At 41.3% G+C, this 21,004-nt stretch overlaps 1 protein-coding gene across 1 annotated transcript in view; it reads left to right on the top strand.

Moving 5' to 3' along the window:
* Positions 1 to 21,004, top strand: part of ATP6V0E1 (ATPase H+ transporting V0 subunit e1) — a 34,953-nt gene that overhangs the window by 1,712 nt on the left and 12,237 nt on the right. Inside the window, exon 2 of the mRNA XM_082835392.1 lies at positions 3,394 to 3,441. Coding sequence (XP_082691518.1) covers positions 3,394 to 3,441 — 48 coding nt within the window. The remainder of the gene's footprint in view (positions 1 to 3,393; positions 3,442 to 21,004) is intronic.

Raw genomic sequence — 21,004 nt, 5'->3', positions numbered from 1 at the left:
GCTAGTGATATGTTATCTGGATCTAATTCATAGCCTCCACCTCAGTCCTTGTATTTCCTGCTCTTGGCAGGATTGAGCAGGTCTTAAAACACTAGGTGTCTCCTAGGAGTTACTGTATTACACTTTGAGAAACACTGCTCCCGGCTGGATGATCCCTATGACCTTGGATAGTTTAGTTAACTTTTCCATGTTCCTGTTTCCTTATTGTAAAATGGAAATATTAGTACTGAATTAGTATTAGTTCCCCTTTACCTTCTGAAAGGACTGCAAGTGATTTTTTTTTTTTTTAAATACACGAAGGAGCTGAATTGATTCAAGGACTATGGTGAATTTTTAACGCGGGAGAGCATTTCTGATTTGAAGGATTAAAAACATCTTCATTAAGGAGCTAAGTAAAGGTGCTGTGTGAGAAGGGAAGAAAGGAGACTTCGCTGTTAAATCCTCTTCTCTGAGACCCCTGCACATCAGAATGCAGAAACCTGGGTGATTAGGAGGTTTTCAGGACCTCATGAAGCTGGGGGAAAAAGGGAGCAAAAGGGGAAAAACTCTTCTGAATCTGTGTATAACCTAAAACAAGCCTCTTACTCTCATCTTTTCTACAACTGAAAAAGGGCTGGATAAGATGAAGTCTGTACCTGGAGTACTGGTTCCTGACCATTCCTATTTTTCATGATTTCCCATTCTCCTCTTTAGGAATCCACAGATTCTCTAAAAGCTTCAGATTTTTTCACAGTGGCTCCCTTAGCAGTAGTTGTGGGGGAGGGAATGGGGACAGAGCACAGGGATTAGTGTTACAGTTCAGTCAGCTCCAATTTTTTCAGACATAACATTTTTGAACATTCAGAAAAATAGAGTAGTACAGGTGTTGTATAACACCACCTAGATTCAATAATGCTGACATATTCATATTTGCTTTATATTTGCTTTGTCTATGAATCCAGGTGTGCATACATACATACATAATTTTGCTGAATCATTTGAAGGTAAATTGCAGTTATCATGACACTTCACCCCTAAACTCTTCAGCAGGCAATAACTTAGAAGAAGCACATTAGGAACTGATATTTTAATGAAGCACATTAGGAACTGATATCTTAATTAAAAATTTTTTTTTCTTTTCTTTTTGGCTGTGTTGTGCCGTGCGGCTTGCGGGATCTTAGTTCCCTGACCAGGGATCGAACCCGCACAGTGGAAGCGTGGAGTCCTAGCCACTGGACCACCAGGGAATTCCCATGAGGGAGCGTTTGATATCGAACTATTAATCAAGTAGTACAAAGGGGCCTCAGCTGTTTCCGATCTCTGAGTTGGTCTTTTGGGGAAGGGAAAGACTGAAGGAGGGATTCCAGGTTGGGGCAGGGGAATGGAAGAAGAGGAGCAGAAGCTTGGGATGGAGAATAATAAACATGATGTGCAACCCCCAATACCTATTTATATATGTACTATAAGGTACATGTTTTGAAGAATGTGCCTTCAGGATATATCCAGAGTCTGACCAGTTCTCACTACAGGCACTGCTACCAGAGTGGTCCATTGGTGCAATTCCCCACTAACTGGTTTTTCTGCTTTTCCTTTTGCTTTCTCTTCCCTAGTCTATTTCCACCCTGCAGAGAGATCCTATTAGAATTTGGGTCAGATTTTGTCAGTCCTCTCCTCAAATCCCTCCCAAATAGCTTCCCTTTTCCTTTCAGAGGCTACCAGATACCTCTGACCTCACTTCCTACCAGGCTGTCCTTGCTCAGCTCAGCCCCACTGGCCTCTGTCCTCTTTGAATGCCTGATACCCTCTCACCAGGAACCTTTGCTTTGCTAGACTTCAGGGGTTGTCATCCCTTTTGTTCACTCCTCTCTCCCCAGAGCCTGGTGCATACAAGTCACTCTGAATCTGTTGAACGGACAAGCCAGTGTATTAACCACAGAAAATATATGCACACACACAGAATTTCTAAAGGATGAGTTAAACATAATATATATAGGAGTTCAGATATTTGCCCCCTGCCTTCTAGGAGATAGTCTTTCTTACTCTATGGGGTGTGGAGACCCCCTCTTTGGAAGTCACGCCTGTGAATGATGGGGGGGCATTGAAAGGTGATAAGCTGTAGAGTGATGTAATGAAAGGAATATTTTAGAAAGATTAACCCATGGTGATTGTAGGAATGAATGAAAGATTGTATGGATAGAATGAAAGGGAAGGAAGAAAGTTTTGAATCTGCCAGCAGTTATCCAGGCAGACCTGATAAATTTTGATTTTAACGATGGGAATAGAAAGGAAGAAAATCCGCATAAGGAGAGCTGCTTCAAAGGACTAATCCACAGCATTTGGTGACTGAAGGTGCAGGGGAGGTATGAGTAAAAAGATGACAGATTGGAGGGGTGGGTCAGATGGGTGGAAATGGCAGAGCTTCTCTGGAGTAGGAGCTTTAAATTTGGAAAGAGAAATGGGAAAAGAATATCATGAATTCAAGTTTTTAAACGTTGAAATTCAGCTGATCAGAGATCCAGGTTTAACTGTTTTTCAGACAGGAATGGAGATGGGGAGAGGTCAAGGCTAGAAAGTCATATTTTGGTAACACGGAAGAGCTAAATCGGACTCCACATTGGATCTGTTTCTTTGACTTTAACCTTTGCTTTTCATTGCTTTTGTTATTATAATCATACATAATGGCCTGCCTCAGGGAACCCTGTCCCTCTGCTAGCCCTGCTCACCTGTGAATGGCTGCAAAAAAGAAGAAACTAACACATCCCCTCACCGAGGCTGGTCATTCCAGATGTTTTGCAAGACTGATGGCCCTTTTACTTTCCTTCCTCACCGCCTCTCCCTGTCTGTTCTGCCTTCTTACTTTACTTCCTCACCGCCTCTCCCTCTCTGATTCTATAAAAGAAACTGGCATCCAGACCCAGAGAAGATGGTTTTTCGGAGACACCGGTCTGCCATCTTCTCGGGCTGCCGGCTTTCCCAATAAAGTCGTATCCCTTGCCTCAACACCTCGTCTCCGATTCATTGGCCTGTCATGCGGTGAGCAGAGCGAGCTTGGACTCAGTAACATTTTTAGCAGTATAGTGTCATTTCATATACCAAATAGGGCAGTTACTTGGATGTCAAAGCTATTACCAGTACAGCCTTTTGTGTTCAGTTTCAGATGGGTTTGGATTAGACCCCTAAACTGTGGCATCAGTACACATTCCCTTAAATACAAATGTTAATGACTTCCGTAGAATTCTGCTGTGTGCACCCCAGGGCACCCTGCTGTCTCTGGTGTTTGAACGGATTCAGATGTATTTTCCTGGTTGTGCAATCCTTGCCAGGTTTGATCACCTGGGAAGGGAACTTAAACCTCCTGCAAAGTCTGCATAGTTTGCTAGTTATCTAATGCTTGCACTTTTTTTTTTTCTCCAGAGTTATCATCACCATGTTGGTGACCTGTTCCGTTTGCTGCTATCTCTTGTAAGTAGTTTTTTCCTAAAGCGATAAGCAGTTATTCCTGGTATTTATCATATGTGTGAATAAAAGTTAAATAGGTGGAGCATGATTGTCATGAAACTTTACATTTTTGTTTCACTGGGGCTTGTTCCTGGTGTAACATCTAGAAATAGTATCCTAAGGTTGAAAAGAACACTTTTCCTGTGTTCAGTATATATACCTAAGAACTGTACAGATGCTCAGTTCTTCTGGCAATACAAGTGTAACTTATTTGGCACAAATTTCAATGATACCATTAGCCAGAAATTGTCATCGTACTGCTTTATATTTTACTACTGTGAAGTATTTGAGCGTACTCATTTCACTTAAATATCTCACTATGAAGCCAATAAAGCCATTCTTTATTATGTATTTATTTATTTTTGTCTGCGTTGGGTCTTCATTGCTGTGCGTGGGCTTTCTCTAGTTGTGGCGAGTTGGGGCTTCTCTTGTTGCAGAGCACGGGCTCTAGGCACGTGGGCTTCTGTAATTGTGGTACATGGGCTCAGTAGTTGTGGCTCATGGGCTGTAGAGCGCAGGCTCAGTAGTTGTGGTGCACGGGCTTAGTTGCTCTGCAGCATGTGGGATCTTCCTGGACCAGGGCTCGAACCCATGTCCCCTGCATTGGCAGGCGGATTCTTAACCACTGCACCACCAGGGAAGTCCTGCCATTCTTTATTATAATTTTTGTTTTATCTCATGAATAGAAGTTGAGCTAGAATTGTGATTGAGTAGAGTAAGGGTAATTTTTTTAAACAATTCATTATACACTGTATCAAAGTATGATAATAATTGGCATCTGTTCGAATAGATTATATAAACTTGAATGAAAGCTTTAGGATATGTGAGGTAATTTCTCAACATATATTTTTGGAATACTGTTAAAAATGGCAAAACTGCATTTGAACTATTATTATTTTTTATTTTTTTGCGGTACACGGGCCTCTCACTGTTGTGGCCTCTCCCGTTGCAGAGCACAGGCTCTGGACGCACAGGCTCAGCAGCCATGGCTCACGGGCCCAGCCGCTCCGCGGCATGTGGGATCTTCCCGGACCGGGGCACGAACCCGTGTCCCCTGCATTGGCAGGCGGACTCCCAACCACTGAGCCACCAGGGAAGCCCTATTTTTTTTTTTAATTAATTAATTTTTGGCTGCATTGGGTCTTCATTACTGCACGGGCTTTCTCTAGTTGTGGCGAATGGGGACTTCTCTTGTTGCAGAGCACGGGCTCTAGGTGCGCCGGCTTCAGTAGTTGTGGCTTGTGGGCTCTAGAGTGCGGGCTCAGTAGTTGTGGCTCATGGGCTCTAGAGCACAGGCTCAGTAGTTGTGGCGCACAGGCTTAGTTGCTCCGTGGCATGTGGGATCTTCCTGGACCAGGGCTCAAACCCGTGTCCCCTGCATTGGCAGGTGGATTCTTAACCACGGTGCTACCAAGGAAGTCCCAGTTGAACTATTCTTTCTTTTTTTTTTAATTGAGATATATTTCACATACCATAGAATTTATCCTTTTAGGGATTGCTTGTTAAGAGTTTAGAACCAGCAATTCTCTTTTCTTAAAGAGAGCTTGCTAGCTTCCTGAGACTTCCTTATATGGAAAGTATTGGTGATGGCCAACTCTTGCTTAGTGCCCACATGTGGTAGGAAGCAGCATTCTAATCCTGTGATGAAAGGCTGTGGCTCTGAATCTATGAATTTCTTGTATCCTGGGAATTTTGCACTAAGGTTTTTCAAAGAGGTTTGTGGGTATGAGCCAATTCTGGTTGTTGGCATAGATCAAAATCTGCCCCTGACAAAGAGTTATGACCATGAATTTTGGCTATCTGGCCATTCGGTCACTTGCTTCAGTGCAACTTGAAGTGTTTAAAGCTGAATCATATAGCACTATAGAAGTTTGGCTAAATGATGATGATGTTGTTTGACTGCCTTGATACGAGTGCTTATGTGATGAGACTTTATGCAGTTGGCTTGTTTAGTCTTTTCGTTTTAGTTAGAAAGGTAAAAAAGAGGCCTTTTCAGGTCATAGCTCAGCCCCCAGAATGGAAGTCTGACATGTAGCGAATAGAGGGCATTCTTATCCTAGCTGTGTTTAACTCTAAAGAGTAAATGAGAAGCAGTACATGCATCATCAAGAATTCCTCGTTTAAGTAGGGGTGACTGAGTACCAGCCTATCCTACCGAATCTCCTCTAGAAATTCCAGCAAGGAAGCCCTTAATCAATCCAGGAGCCAAGGAGTGGTCCTGTAATTGAAAAAGCCTTTGTTTTCATTCCTTTGATCTCTACTGCATGAGCAGTAAGGTTAGTGGTGGGGTCTTAAAAAAAAAAAAAAAAAAGACAAAATTATTGAGCAGAGGAATGACTTGAGATTAAACCAAGATGAGGTTAAAATGTTTTGTGACTTTCTGGTCCTCCATCGTCTTTGAAATCTGGTTAATTTTCCTGTTATTCTCTTTTTTTAAAAAAAAATAAATTTATTTATTTATTTACGGCTGTGTTGGGTCTTCGTTGCTGTGTGCGGGCTTTCTCTAGTTGTGGTGAGCGGGGGCTACTCTTCGTTGCAGTGCACAGGCTTCTCATTGTCATGGCTTCTCTTGTTGCAAAGCACAGGCTCTAGGCACGTGGGCTTCAGTAGTTGTGGCACGTGGGCTCAGTAGTTGTGGCTTGCGGGCTCTAGAGCGCAGACTCAGTAGTTGTGGCGCATGGGCTTAGTTGCTCCGCAGCATGTGGGATCTTCCCGGACCAGGGCTCGAGCCCGTGTCCCTACATTGGCAGGCGGATTCTTAACCACTGCTCCACCAGGGAAGCCCCTGATACTGTCTTTAAAACAGGCAGGAGACCTGTCAGTCTCATGCCTCCTATCTTCACTTTCAAGTATAAAATAAAATAATTGGACTTGGTTGGAAATGGTGTCACTTTGAGTATTAGTGACTTAGTTGAGGACAGTCTGTGAGCCCTTACCTCTCTTGCTGTCTAGCTTTTTTCCTTTGTCCCAATGTGCTGGTGACTGCTCTATTGACAGTGGGTCAGTACTGTCATCGATGTATTAATAAAGTTAGTTAGTACACAGTGTTCCAACATTAAATGCTTCTGGAGGCCATTTTATGGGGAAATGAGCTGGGTGGTATAGACTTTATGCAATTGTTTTTTTCTTTTCTTTCTTTGAAACCTGATCATATATCCTATTTAGCGAAATATCTGCCTGAAGCATACAGGTGGAATTCAAATCCCAAGTATTTTACATCCTTATTCCACAAAGGGGTGGGATTTCTGTAACAAATTTAATTTGAAATTCAAAGGACACTTTACTGTTTGGCACTAGTACATATAGTTTCTTGAAAATACCTCATTTGCAATTAAGACACCCCCAAAGAAACTAGATTTCCTAAACAAAGTCATGTTTTGCAATACATTCATAGACTTTTGAATTGCCTTCTCTTTGTGGCACTTTTTCCCTCCTTCCAGTTTGTTCTAGTTCAAGGTTAGATTCCACCAGCCGAACCTTGTTTGAGCTCTGAATAAATCAGGATCTCTGCCAGTACAACCAGCTTGTGTTGCTAGCTCAGCAGAGTAAAGTCTGAATGCTCTACATCTGGTTTCCTCTCTAAGGCACAAGATCACTTTTGTTTCTTAAGCATACAGGCCTTTTAGTTACTATTCTATACTTTCTCTTGGTCTTTGGTTAGTTGTTAATGTCGGGTTATGTTGTAGCTTACCCAGAGTTACAAAACTCACATCCTAGGGGTAAAGTAGAAATTTAGTGTTGTGTTGTGAAGGTACAATTGCTTCTTGGAAAACATGCTGTATCTTTAGCACTTGACTAATTGTAAATCTTACCAGCAGAGTGATATAGGAAAAAAAATGTTGACTAGGAGACCAGGAGACCTTGGTTCTGCTAGGCCGAATAATATTTGGCGTGATTATGTTGTAGTGTGGTTTGGTAAATTTTTAAATAAGATGCTGTGTGTGAAAACTTATAACAAAGGATAAGAAAAATATAGTATTATCAGTGATTTTTAAAAATAAATTATTTTAATTCAAAGAACTACATGTTACTTGTAAGCACAGTTTGCTTACATTGCCTTTGTAGCATTCATTTTATTGGGCCTTATTAGAGTTCATTCACTCAACTTATTTATTGTTAATAATAATATATACTAATAGTACTATAATGAACCTACTGTGTACCAGGCACTGGATATATAGCAGAAATATTCTGCCTGCCCTCTTTTTTAAATAAATTCATTTATATTTTTAATTTATTTTTGGCTGCGTTGGATCTTCGTTGCTGCGCGTGGGCTCTCTCTAGTTGTGGTGAGCAGGGGCCTGCTCTTCGTTGCGGTGCACAGGCTTCTCATTGCGGTGGTTTCTCTTGTGGCGGAGCGCAGGCTCTAGGCAAGCAGGCTTCAGTAGTTGCAGCACACGGGCTCAGTAGTTGTGGCTCGCGGGCTCAGTAGTTGTGGTGCACGGGCTTAGTTGCTCTGCGGCATGTGGGATCTTCCCAGACCAGAGCTCGAACCCGTCTCCCCTGCATTGGTAGGCGGATTCTTAACCACTGTGCCACCAGGGAAGTCCCCTCCCTGCCCTCTTCAGGGAGGGGAGACAGGCAGCAAAACAGAGAGCCAGTGAAGCCGCCAATCACTTCCCAAAGAGGTTTCCTCATCTACTCATTCTCCCAAACCCCTACTCTGTGGCCCCCAAACGAGTCCGCCTCACTCACTTCTCCAGCCCCCTAATACTGCCCATCTCACAGGACCTGCACAGCTTTCAGACACTTTCCCCTACGTGTCTAGGAATTTGCAGATCCACAGTTGAGCCCAACCTTGCTTTGGTCCTGCCTCTAGAGCCAGTTTGGGGACAGGACATGATTACCTCCCAGGGCCAGGGTTCTTCACTTTGGTTTCCTACCAAGTACCCACAGCTAGTCAGTTTCTAGAATGTTCTTTACTATAGCATGCTTTGTTTTGTTTTTTAAGCTTTCTGTTTTTGGACTTTTAAAACTTACTGTATGCTCTCTACAAAAGTAGAATAATGTAATGAATGAACCTTCACGTGTCTGTCATCCATGTTGAAAAATTATCAACTCATGGCCAATCTTGTTACATCCCCACACACTTTCCCTTTCCACCACAGATTTTTTTGAAGCAAATCCCAGACATCAGTTTATCTGTAAATATTTCAATATATGTATATCTCTAAAAGGTAATCATTCTTTTCTCAAGTATAGCCCTAAACCATTATCACACAAAAAAAGTTAATTCCTTTATATCGTCAAATATCATTTAAATTTCTGTAGTTGTCTCATATACTTTATTTATATATTTATTTTACAGTTTGTTTGAATGAAGATGCTCATAAAGACCCTGCATTGCGATTAGCGATGTGTCTTTCAAGTCTCTATTGGTTTCTTCTCCAAATCTCTTTTTTTCCTGGCATATTTTAATAGAAAAAAACCCAGATTGTTTGCCCCATAGTTTTCCAGAGTCTGTTCCTTATTAACTGCATACCCATGGTGTCATTTAACATAATCCTCTTTCTTCTGTATTTCCTGTAAATTGGTAGTCATACTTAGGGGCTAGATCACATTCAGGTTCAATTTTTTGTTAAGTCTGCTTTATAAATGGTGTTGATATTTTCATCAGGGGTACATCATGTCTGACTTTTCTTTGTGTTGTTGGCATCACTGATGATGTTCTATTTCTATAACTTCTTATTTATTCATTAGCTAGAATATGTCCATAAAGATTTACTTCATCAACTATTTTGTCATTCAAATAACTGAAAAACGGTTCACAAAGAAAAGCTAGGATATATGTGTGCTCTTCTCTCTGCTTACCTGTTTCAAAATAATAAATTGTTTCCTTAGCATCTTCCAGTGGTGAGTAATGATTTTTGTTTTGTGTTAGTATCATTATGATCTGATACAATTAAACATATTTGATGTATTTCAATCCAATATAATTAGTATCCCTTTGGTGTTCAAATTGTCTCACCTTTGGCCAGTAGAAGCACCTGTATATGACCTTCTGTTAGCTGGTTGGTGGGGTCTGTCTTCACCTCCAGCTTTGAAGCTCCTTCAGACAGGAAATGTGTTTGGCGTAGGTGAAATGTCTGTCTTGTCTCTCCATAGATTGGTAATTTTTGTGTGTCTCTCTCCTGTCTTGTTTGGTGATGTCTGCTAATAAAAGGAAATAGCGGCATCAGTCCCGGAAAACAGTGGGTGATTAAAATTAAATTTGTTCCTGAGATATGAAGTCCTCCTGCCCTTCCTCCTTTCAGCTTGGAACTCAGGTGGATAGCCAGAGGAAGCCACGTTCTGTTTTAGCTAATTTGCTTGTTGCCTTCGTGGGTTTTTCTGTTCGTATCTCTTATTTATAGTTGTCTGTGTGTTCCACAGCTTTGTTACCCATCTTCCCCTAGAATTCAACTAGTAAGTATTTCGTAGAATACCTACTCTGTGCCAGTTCCTGGGTTTATGATAGAGAACCACGTCCCTGCCCTCCTAGAGGTGACAGTCCAGTGAAGGGAGTCAGACAAGCAGGTTAACAACAGTAGCAGCAAAGCTGTTCTTGATTTGTAATAGACAAGGTGAGAAGGTGCTTTAAGGAGCCAAACAGGGTGCTGTGATAGAGAACAGTGAAGGGGTGGGAGGGAGGGAGGGTTTATTGAGAGCGCTCACAGAAAGCCTGTTGGAGGAGGAGTCAGCCATGGGGGCAGCTGGAGGCCCGGTCTTCTGCAAACACGAAGGCACTGAGAGGTAAGGAGCTTGGAATGTTCTGGGAGGGTAGTGTGATGGGGTTTGATAGTGAGGCGAGGAGTGGTAGGTTTGGGATTTAGGTGAGGGCCAGGTCATGTAGGATTTTATGGGCTTGGGGTTTAGGTTTTATTTTAAGTAGATAGGAAATCTTTTCAGATTTTAAATAACGGAGTGATTTGGTCAGATGACCACTTTGGCTGCTCTGTGGAGAGCAGGCTGCTTGGAGGCCAGAGTGGAAGCAGGGCCACAAGTTAGGAGGTTATGGCATTCATTCAGGTGAGGAATCTTTGTGGTTTGGTCTGAGGTGGTGATAGTGAAGATAAAGGGGGTGCACAGATTTGAGAACTAATTTGGGAGTAGAATTTATTGGTCCTGCAGGTGGAGGAGGTGGGAGGAATCAGCGGTGGGTCCTTGGTTTCTGGATTGGGCCATTTACCAAGATGGTGAAGACTTGGGACAGGACAAATTTCAAAACAAAACTTCAGTTGAGTTCGTGCGAAGATTGAGATGCCTGTGAGCCTTCTAAGAGACATCAAATAGGAAACTGGATATAAGAAGAGAGATTGGAGGCCATACGAGTGCATGTAATTGCCTAAGTAAGACAGGGGTTTTCTATGAGGCTGGCATCCAGTAGGTAGAGGCTAGGGATGCTGCTGAACATCCTACGCTGCACAGTGCAGCCCTCCTCCCCACAGTGCAGAATTATGCAGCCCCAGATGTCAGTAGTGCTAAGGTGGAGAAACCTGACCAAAGGGAAGGATGGCGAGAGAAGAGAAGAGAGGTTAGGGCCAAACCTGAGGAATGCCAACATTTAGGTGTTGTAGAGATGAGGAAGAGCCAGCAAAGGACAAACTCAAGCCTCCTCTGTCAAATAAGGGGGAGTGACTGGCACAAATGAGAGGGTAGTAAAGTCAGTAGGCACGCATACCCAAGCAGAAGGCAGTTCTTCGTGAGAGTGGGAGAGAATTGTCTGCAGGCAGCAGAGGGAGCAAAGACGTTATTGATGCCATTGCCAAAGCCTGAGCTGTCTGTTGTAAGAATAAGCAGCCTTCTCAGCTTGAGAGAGCCTCAGGGGGGAGCCCGGCTTCAGTGATGCTGGAGTTGGGGAAGTGCGAGAATAGAAAGTATGAGTGGCAGATCACTGACCAAGTTACAGAGAACACAGTGCAAGGGTTTGGGAGAAACAAAAGGGAGCGAAGTTGGATCGAGTGTTGAGAAGAGCAGAGCATTCTGGGAATGGGATTTGGGTCATATTAGATGGTCCTGGGAGGTCTGGAAAATTTTTTGCCGGCAAAAATTGAGGTAAACAAAGATATGAGACCTGTTGAACAACTTCTTATCATTTACCTTATTAAGCAAGGACTTGGACCTAAAGGCTTTCCGCTATAGCGTGACCTTGGAGAGGGTTTGGCAATTAGGCAAGACTGCTTCCAAGGGCCACCGGCACTAAAATGGTGGGGTCAAGCTTTGTTTTTGTTGCTGTTGTTTTGTTTTGTTTTCCCAATACAGATATCTAGTGGTCACTGCGCCATTTGTTGAAAAGACTTTCCCGTCTCCATTAAATTGCTTTGGCATCTTTGTTCAAAATGGTTTGACCATATATGTGTGAGTCTATTTACAGACTGTCTATTCTGTTCATTGATCTGTTTGTCCAGCCTTATGATAATACCACACTCTTTTGATTACTATAGCTTTATATTGAAATCAGGAAATGTAAGTCCTCTGTTTGTTCTTCAAGTTTATTTTGGCTATTCTAAAATAGCCATATACATTTTAGAATCAACTTGTCAGTTTCAACAACAACAAAAAAACCTGTTGAAATTTTAATTGGGGTTGTGTTGAATCTGTAGATAAGTTTGGAGAGAGCAAACAATATTGAGTCTTCTGATGATGAACATGGTATATCTCTTCATTTATTTCAGTTCTCTTTTCTTTGTTTCCTTCTCCTTACTTTGGGTTTAATTTGCTCTTTTTTTCTAGGCTGTTAAAGTGGAAACTAAGAGCATTGATTTAAACTTCCCTTTTTTTAAAATTCATTTATTTGGTGTGCCTGGTCTTAGTTGTGGCAGGCGGGCTCCTTAGTTGCAGCTCGTGGGCTCCTTAGTTGTGTCATGGTAACTCTTAGTTGTGGCATGTGAACTCTTAGTTGTGGCATGCATGTGGGATCTAGTTCCCTGACCAGGGATCGAACCCGGGCACCCTACATTGGGAGCACGGAGTCTTAACCACTGTGCCACTAAGGAAGTCCCTCCTTCTTTTTATTATTTTAATTTTATTTTTATTTTTTTTAAGTTAAATAAATTAATTTAATTTTTTGGCTGCGTTGGGTCTTCGTTGCTGTGTGTGGGCTTTTCTCTCTAGTTCTGGCAAGCGGGGGCTACTCTTCGTTGCGGTGCGGTAGCTTCTCGTTGCGGAGCACAAGCTCTAGGCACACGGGCTTCAGTAGTTGCAGCACGTGGGCTCAGTAGTTGCGGCACATGGGCCCTAGAGCATGCAGTCTTCAGTAATTGTGGCGTGTGGGCCCAGTAGTTGTGGCTCGCGGGCTCTAGAGTGCATGCTCAGTAGTTGTGGCACACGGGCTTAGTTGCTCCACGTCATGTGGGATCTTCCCAGACCAGGGATTGAACCCATGTCCCCTGCATTGGCAGGCAGATTCTTAACCACTGCGCCACCAGGGAAGTCCATCCCTCCTTCTTTTTAAATGTAAGTGTTTAATACTATAACATTCCCTTTAAACATCACTTTACCTAGACCCTACAAATTTTGATGATGCTGTATTTTCATTTTCAGAATTGTGGTGTTTAATTTCCACGTATTTGGCACCTTTCTAGATATCTTATCAGGAGGTATATTATGTAAGATTTCAGTCTTTTGAAATTGGGATATATTTTATGGCTCAGCATGTGGTCTTATCTTGATAACCATTCCATGTGCACTTGAAAAGAATGTATATCCTCCAGTTGTTGGGTAGAGTGTTCTGTAAACATCAGGTCAAGGTAGTTCGAATCTTCTTTGTCCTTACTGATTTTTCTTGGTCTGCTTTTATTAATTACTGAGAGAGGGTGTTAAAATCACCAGCTATGATTGTGGATTTTTCTATTTCTCTTCTTAAAAGAAAGATCCTTTTTTTGCTTCATATGTTTTGAAGCTCTGTTATTAGGAGCGTGCGTATATATGATTGTCGTGTCTTCTTGATGAATTTACATTTCTGTCATTATATTAATAAGATATCAATCTTTATCCTTGGTAATACTCCTTAACTCAGTTTTTACTTTGATCCATAACCATACCACCTTTCCTATGCTCATTGTATCTGTGTCTTTATATTTAGAATGTGCCTTTTCGAAGACAGTAGGTGGCTTGTTTTTACTTTTTTATCCATTCTGAATGTCTTTGCCTTTTGCCAGATGGATATTCCTTATACAATTAATGTAACTATTGCTATAGCTAGGTTTGGGTTCACTATTTTGTTAATTGTTTTCTGTTTGTCTCAACTCTTTTTTGTTCCTCTGTCCTTTTATGCCTTTCTTTAGGTTAATTGAATATTTTGAGTATTCTGTTTTAATTCCTCCAATGGCATTTAGCTATACTTTTGTATTTTTCTTTTTTTTCCTTTATTTTTTGTATTTTTCTTTTTTAGTGTTGCTCTAGAGATTACAACATGCATTCTTAACTTTTCACAATCTATTTAGAGTTAATATTGAACCATTTCAGGTAAAATGTAACAATCTTGCAACAATGTGATTCCATTTACTCCCCATCCTTGTGCTATTATCATATATTTTACATCTTTATATGTTGTAAAACCCTTACTACAGTGTTACAATTTTTAAAGAATCATATGTCTTATAAAGAAATTAAGAGAAAAAAGTCTTTTGTATTTGCCTACATATTTATCATTTTTTAAGTTTGTCATTTCCTTTTGTAGATTGGATTTCCAGCCTGAAGAACGTCCTTTAGTATTTGTTACAGGATAGGTCTGACCACAAATTCCCTCAGTTTTGTTTATCTGAAAATGTCTTTATTTCACTTTCATTTTTGAAGGATTTTTTTCTGGGCTGACAAGATTTTTTTTTCTTCCTTTCTTTCAGACAACTTTAAAGGTGCTCTTCCATTATCTTCTGGTCTCCATTGCTTCTGTTGAGGACTGGCTGTAATTTGAATAATTGTTCTTTATGCATTCTTTGTCCTCTGGATGTTACCAAGATTTTCGCTTTATCTTTGCTTTTCAGCATAGTTTCACTGTGATGTGCATAGGTGTGGTTTTCTTTGAATTTATTCTGATTGGGTTTGCTGAGCTATTGGATCTTTAAGTTAATGTTTTCCACCAAATTTGAGAAAATTTCAGCCTATAGTCTACTTTTTTTTTCTTTTTGCTCTATTCATTCTCCTTCTGAGACTACAGTTCCACCTATATTAGACTGTTTGATTTTTTTTTCCAATATTTTTTCCCTGTTTCTTCAGATTGGATAGGTTCTGTTTTTCTCATCAGGTTCACTATTTCTGTCATCTCCAATCCTCTGGTAAATCCATCCAAATATTTTTCAGTTCATATATTATACTTTTTAGTTCTAGAATTTCCATTTGGTTCTTTTTTAAAGTTTTAACTTATTTTCTGAGATTCCCAATCTGTTCATTCTTTATAGCCAATTTTTCTTTTAAGTCCTTAACCATACTTATAATGCTGTTTTGTTTTGAGTTTGTTTTAGATCAATAAACACCTTTATTATATGAGCTAACATAAGAAGGAGGAGGATTTCTTTGCTTTTCTGGGCCTTGATTTTCCTCAGATAGAACTCCAGCTCCTTGCCCTCTAGTACATAGCCATTTGCAGGCCACACCTACTTTAGAGACATGACCTTTTAACTGATCGTCTGTGTCATTTTGGACTCGGCTTCTGTGGATTCCTTTGTCCTTGATTGTTGATTACATTTCTTGGGGTTTTTGCATGTGTGCTTTTTACTAAATGCTAGATATTGTAGATGATAGACATTCTGGATTCTACTTTGTTCCTCTGAAAAACGTTAAATTTTTTCTAACAAACGGTTAAATTATTAATTGATCACCTTAAACCTGTGGAGGGTTGGTTTTACACTTTGTTGGGCAGATCTATTTCAGTTTTTGCCCTTAGAGTGAGTTCTCCATTCAGATGTGGCCCTTCTGAGGTTTCAGTGGAAAGTCTGAGGTGTTTACCAAGCCCCTCTAACTTCAGACTCCAAGTTCTCTTCCGCTGTTGTACGCAGCAGTGGAAATCTCTGCTCTGTTTTTTCGGCCTTCTGGGTGTTTTCCACCAGTCCTTGGCGTTTGCATTCATGGTTCAAGGATGAGCCAAGGAGTTAAGGGAATTTATACACAGGTTTTGGGGCTCCCCTTTGTGACACATCTTTTTTTGTGGTTTCCCCTCTTAATTTCTAACTGCTGGCAGCTCTGAACTTCATCTGTTGATACCTCAAGCCAATAAGACTGCAGGGTTTTGCTAGAGCTTCACACGGACTGGACAGTGTCCTCAGGGGAAATGCTGTATAAAACTAACTTCCTTCTTTCAAGGATTGAATCCCTTCTAGTCTCTACCTGCTTTGGGCACTCTTTAGTACCATCAGTTAGTTGTTTTTCATATTTTGTTCAGAGTTTATAATTACTATCTATAGAATGAGTCTGATATAAGCCACTCTGCTACTACCTGAACCAGAACTTTACCTGTTGACTTTTTTTATTTTCAGGTATTATATTTTTCATTTCTATAGAAGTTCTTTTTGCTGCTTTTATAGTTTTGTTTTCCCTCCCTCCCTATCCCCTCCTTCCCCCTCTCCCTCCCTTTCCTCCTTCTTTCTTTCTCCCTGCATGTGTTTTAAGTGTATCTTATTTCTTAAAACATAGTAGACAGTTTATTTTTAGTGCATATCTGATCATTCCATTATCTGAAGTCTCTTCAGGTTTGTGTCTGCTCTTTTCTGTCTCTCACTCATGGTGTCTTGTTTCCATATGCATTTAGTTATATTTGACTGCCATCTGTCCATTTTCCCTGTAGTGTGTTTTTGGGTTTTTTCTTTTGACTGTGCCACACGGCTTGCAGGATCTTAGTTCCCTTACCAGGGATTGAACCTGGGCCCTCGGCAATGAAAGTGCAGAGTCCTAACCACTGGACCACCAGGGAATTCTCTGTTTTCCCTATAGTTTTATATGTATGACTTCTTGGGGGCCTGGTATGAGGGTGGGCTCTTCCAGAAAGTATTTACATTGCTTCTGCCAGGTGCCTAAGGCCATCATGAGTGTGGCATTAAATTAAGTAAAATTCTTGGTATGTTCTTTTTTAAAACCATGTAGTTGGCAAACCTTCATGAAGACCAGTTCTCAATGGCAGTGTTTTTCTCCTTCCTTCTTGGTGTTTGTATTTGAGACAGTTGATTTTCCTAGCATTCCACTTAAGGGGGCCGTTTGATTTTTCCTTATCTTGAGACAGAATCCTTTGGGGTCTTAGCTTTTTTGCGGTGTGTGGGTGAAACTTTCATTAGACTTTCTACCTTCAATGGGCGCTGGGCTTTGTCTACCGTTTTTCATGCCGTTCGATGTCTGAAAATAAAAGCTGAAGTTAATCTGGTTTAGTTATGCTCTCAAAGTATGGAACACAACCTGTAGTCACTTTATTTTCCTCTCTGGGTACTTGCCTTCACTTAGTTTTTTGCTCTGAGACTTGCTTACATTTCTCTCATGGATTCATGTAAAATATTTGGATGTCTTGATTGTTGATAGTGGAAAGGAAATCTAGGTACCTGTAGATATTATTATCTACTATATTATCTATTATCTACTGTATCTATTATCTACTATATTAAAAGGTTTATTTTTCTTACTCTGACCATATAATCTTTTCATTTATAATTTGGCAGATAAGAGAATTTGAACTGGAAGGCCTAGTATAGAAAGTATGGAGAAAAGAAAGGAAAAGATGATTCAACTTTAGAGCTGGCAAAAATAGGGCATATTCCTATTTTTGTATTGTAGTAGTGCAAGGGCCATAGAAGAGATACAGTTGGCATCAGGTTAATGGAAAGTAAGTTTATGCCTTCTCATCTGGAGCTTGGGGTCCTCTTCCAAACTCCCATGGCTATGGCAGAGTTAAGTTCCTTGTGGTTGTAGGACTGAGGTCCCATTTCCTTGGCTTGGGTATTAGTTGGGGGCTGCTCTCAGCTCCTAAATGACACTCACATTCCTTGCCATGTAGCTCCTCCATCTTCAAAGCTAGCAAGAGAGAATCTTCCTTTGTGTCAAATCCTCCCCGTCCTGTAGCAGTCTGGGTCCAATAAGGAGGTAGCAACCACACAATAGGTTAAACACAGGAAGTTTAACATAATTATTCACTATGGCAGAAGAGTAACTATAAGATAGAAGGAAACTCCATATGGTACCCTAGGGCTCAGGGAGAGTACCCAAGCAGGGACAAACTTGGAAAGAATTCAGACCTTGTTGGAGAAGGTGTAGTTCAGCCCACCAGATAGCAGAGAAGTTCATTAGTTTGGCCAGGCTGGAGTTGGTCTGGAGTTGCTGGGCAAGCAGTTGGCCACGCTCTAAGTGCAGGTAGCAGAGCAGGCTGGAGAGATCAGTGGCCAGGTAGTGGGAATTCTTGTGCCAGTGTGATCAGGAGGACTTCAAAGCATGTAGGCCAGGTAGGGGCTCTGGTTTTCATGTCGAGAGGGCTGCAGAAAGGTTATTTCCAGACCAAGTCTCTAGATCAAAGAGCAACCGTGTTCTGGGCCACAGCCTGTGCAGATTCCACCAAATGTCCTCATACCCACTCCCCCAACTTCTAGCCCATGCTGTGTCCCTCCAGCTACCTCTACTGAGAAAGCTTAACATCGTGCTCACTTTAAAGGAGAAAAAGGGATTCAGTTTTTTATTACAGAGCACATATTAAAGGGTGCATTGTAAGATGGTTGGCAATGAATTAATAAGTGATACACGCACTCCAAATGGCCTTCATCAGGAAGAGCCCTGTCCCTTTTGAGCTCACCTGATTAGGTCATGCTCACTCGGGGTAAATTCTCTTTCTTTTTTTTTTTTAATTGAAGTATAGTTGCTTTACAGTGTTTCAGGTGTACAGCAAAGAGATTCAGTTATACATATACATATATATATACACACACATATATATACTTTTTCAGATTTTTTTCCATTATAGGTTATTACAGCATATTGAATATAGTTCCCTGTACTGTACAGTAGGTCCTTGCTGGTTATTTATTTTGTATATAGTAGTGTGTATCTGTTAATCTCAAGCTCCTAATTTATCCCTCCCCTTCTCCCTATGGTAACCATAAGTTTGTTTTCTATGTCTGTGAGTCTGTTTCTGTTTTATAAGTAAGTTCCTTTGTATCATTTTTTTTAGATTCCACATGAGTGATATATGATATTTGTCTTTCTCCGTCTGACTTACTTCGTATAGTAATCTCTAGGTCCATCCGTATTGCTGCAAATGGCATTATTTCATTCCTTTTTATGGCAGAGTAATATTCCAGAGTGTGTGTGTGTGTGTGTGTGTGCGCGCGCGCACACACATCTTCTTTATCCATACATCTGTTGATGGAAATTTCCCTTAAAGCCAGCTGTATCTTTTTTTTTTTGAGGTATAGTTAATGAATAATATTATGTAAGTTTCAGGTGTACAACATGGTGATTCACAATGTTTAAAGGTTATATTCCATTTATAGTTATTATAAAATATTGGCTATATTCCCTGTGTTGTACAATACATCCTTGTAGCTAATTTTATACATAATAGTTTGTATCTCTTAATTCCCTACCCTTATATTGCCCCTCCTCCCTTCCTCTCCCCATTGGTAACCACTAGTTTGTTCTCTATATCTGTGAGTCTGTTTCTGTTTTGTTATATTCACTAGTTTGTTTTATTTTTTAAATTCCACATGTAAGTGATATACAGTATTTGTCTTTCTCTGTCAAGCCAGCTGTATCTTATAATCTAATCACGGCAGTGACTGTCCCTACATATCCACCATCCGTGTTTATACAGGGTGTGTACGCAAGGGAATGGGAATTTTGAGCAACATCTTAGAATTCTGCCTACTGCAGAGCAGGTGGGGGCGGGAGAGGAGGTGGAGATGAGCATGACTCAGTGCAGCATGAGAAACTCCTTTGTAAAGTAAAATAGGTTGTATTTCATTCTGTGGCTTGAATGCATTTTTAGCTGTATCACAGAGAAAGAGAAGGAATAAGTAGTATTTATTGAACACCTGTTTGTCAGCTACTACACGGAGCACTTTCATATATTATTCCTTTAATTCTTTTTTTTTAAATATAAATTTATTTATTTATTTTTGGCTGCGTTGGGTCTTTGTTGCTGTGCCTGGGCTTTCTCTAGTTCTGGCGAGTGGGGCTACTCTTTGTTGCGGTGCATGGGCTTCTCATTGTGGTGGCTTCTCTTGTTGCAGAGCATGGGCTCTAGGTGCATAGGCTTCAGTAGTTGTGGCACACAGGCTCAGTAGTTGTGGTGCACAGGCTTAGTTGCTCCGCGGCATGTGGGATCTAACTGGACCAGGGCTCGAATCCGTGTCCCCTGCATTGGCAGGCGGATTCTTAACCACTGTGCCACCAGGGAAGCCCTTTTTTTTTTTTATATTATTTATTTGGCTGTGCCAGCTCTTAGTTGTGGCACGCGGGATCTTCGTTGCCGCATATGGGATCTTAGTTGCAGCATGCGGGATCTAGTTCCCTGACCAGGGATCGAACCCGGGCCCCCTGCATTGGGAGTGCGGAGTCTTAACCGCTGGACCACCAGGGAGGTCCCTCCTTTAATTCTTAGTATCTTGAGGCAGGGATTATTATCTTCATTTTACAAAAGGGGAAACTGAGGCTCGGGGTTGTAAGCTCACTTGCTTGGAGTCACTCCACTAATATTTGATGTAGTTAAAATTAAAATCCAACCCTGTCTAATACTGAATCCCATATTTTCTAATAGTGTATAATAACACTGCTGCCCTTGAAAGAATTTGCGTCATTGGATTGGGATAAGGATATTTGACAGAGGTCATCTCGGTAGAGACAGGGCAAGTCACTTCTCTGCTGTTTCTTAAGGAGGTGATAGAGGTTACTCCTATCATGGCCCTCGCTGGAGGGACAGCAGATCAGAAGAGAAGTTCTCACCGGACTTCCCTATTCCAGCAGGGAAGCTGAGCAGTTATCTGCTTGACCTGTGCATCACTGGGAAGTAACCATGCCTCTGTTCCCTGTTCTCATATCTGAATGTGGAACAAAAGAACAAAGTAGGTTTTGAGAGAGCTCGGTATATAGCCTTTTCTGTGGGGAGGACGTATTATTTTATGCTTGAAGAATTCTAATAACCACGAGCTGAGCTCAAGATAAGTGGCCAGGAGTGTTTGTAGATGAAGTACCCTCTGCCTCTCTCTTCCAGAGCATACTCTGCCCCCACCCTTGGTTTGTCTCTCACAAGCTCATGAGCCCCTGGGGGCAGGGTCCGGGGGGGGGGTGCGGTTTGGCCCCTCAGCTGATTCCTCTGAGCATCCTTAGGGCCTGACGATGGAGCATGGCATTGGTAAATGATTGTGGAATAAAAGAGGAACTCCTAGGCTGCCTGATCTGTTTCATCCTTAATACCCCATGGAAGCAGCCTGGTATCAGGGACTCAGAAGTCCTGGGTTCCCTTTCCAGCTCTATCCCTGATTCACTGTGGGAGTATTAAGCTCCCTAGGACATAGTTTCTTTGCTGTTAAAATGAGGACCGTGAACTTGACCTCTGGTGCATTCCAGCTCTTCAGTTCTCTGA

Source organism: Leucopleurus acutus, assembly GCF_964270905.1.
Source record: "Leucopleurus acutus genome assembly, chromosome: 3".
NCBI lineage: Eukaryota > Metazoa > Chordata > Mammalia > Artiodactyla > Delphinidae > Leucopleurus > Leucopleurus acutus.
Note: the sequence above shows the minus strand (reverse complement) of the source record. Positions and strands in the feature narration are given on the sequence as shown.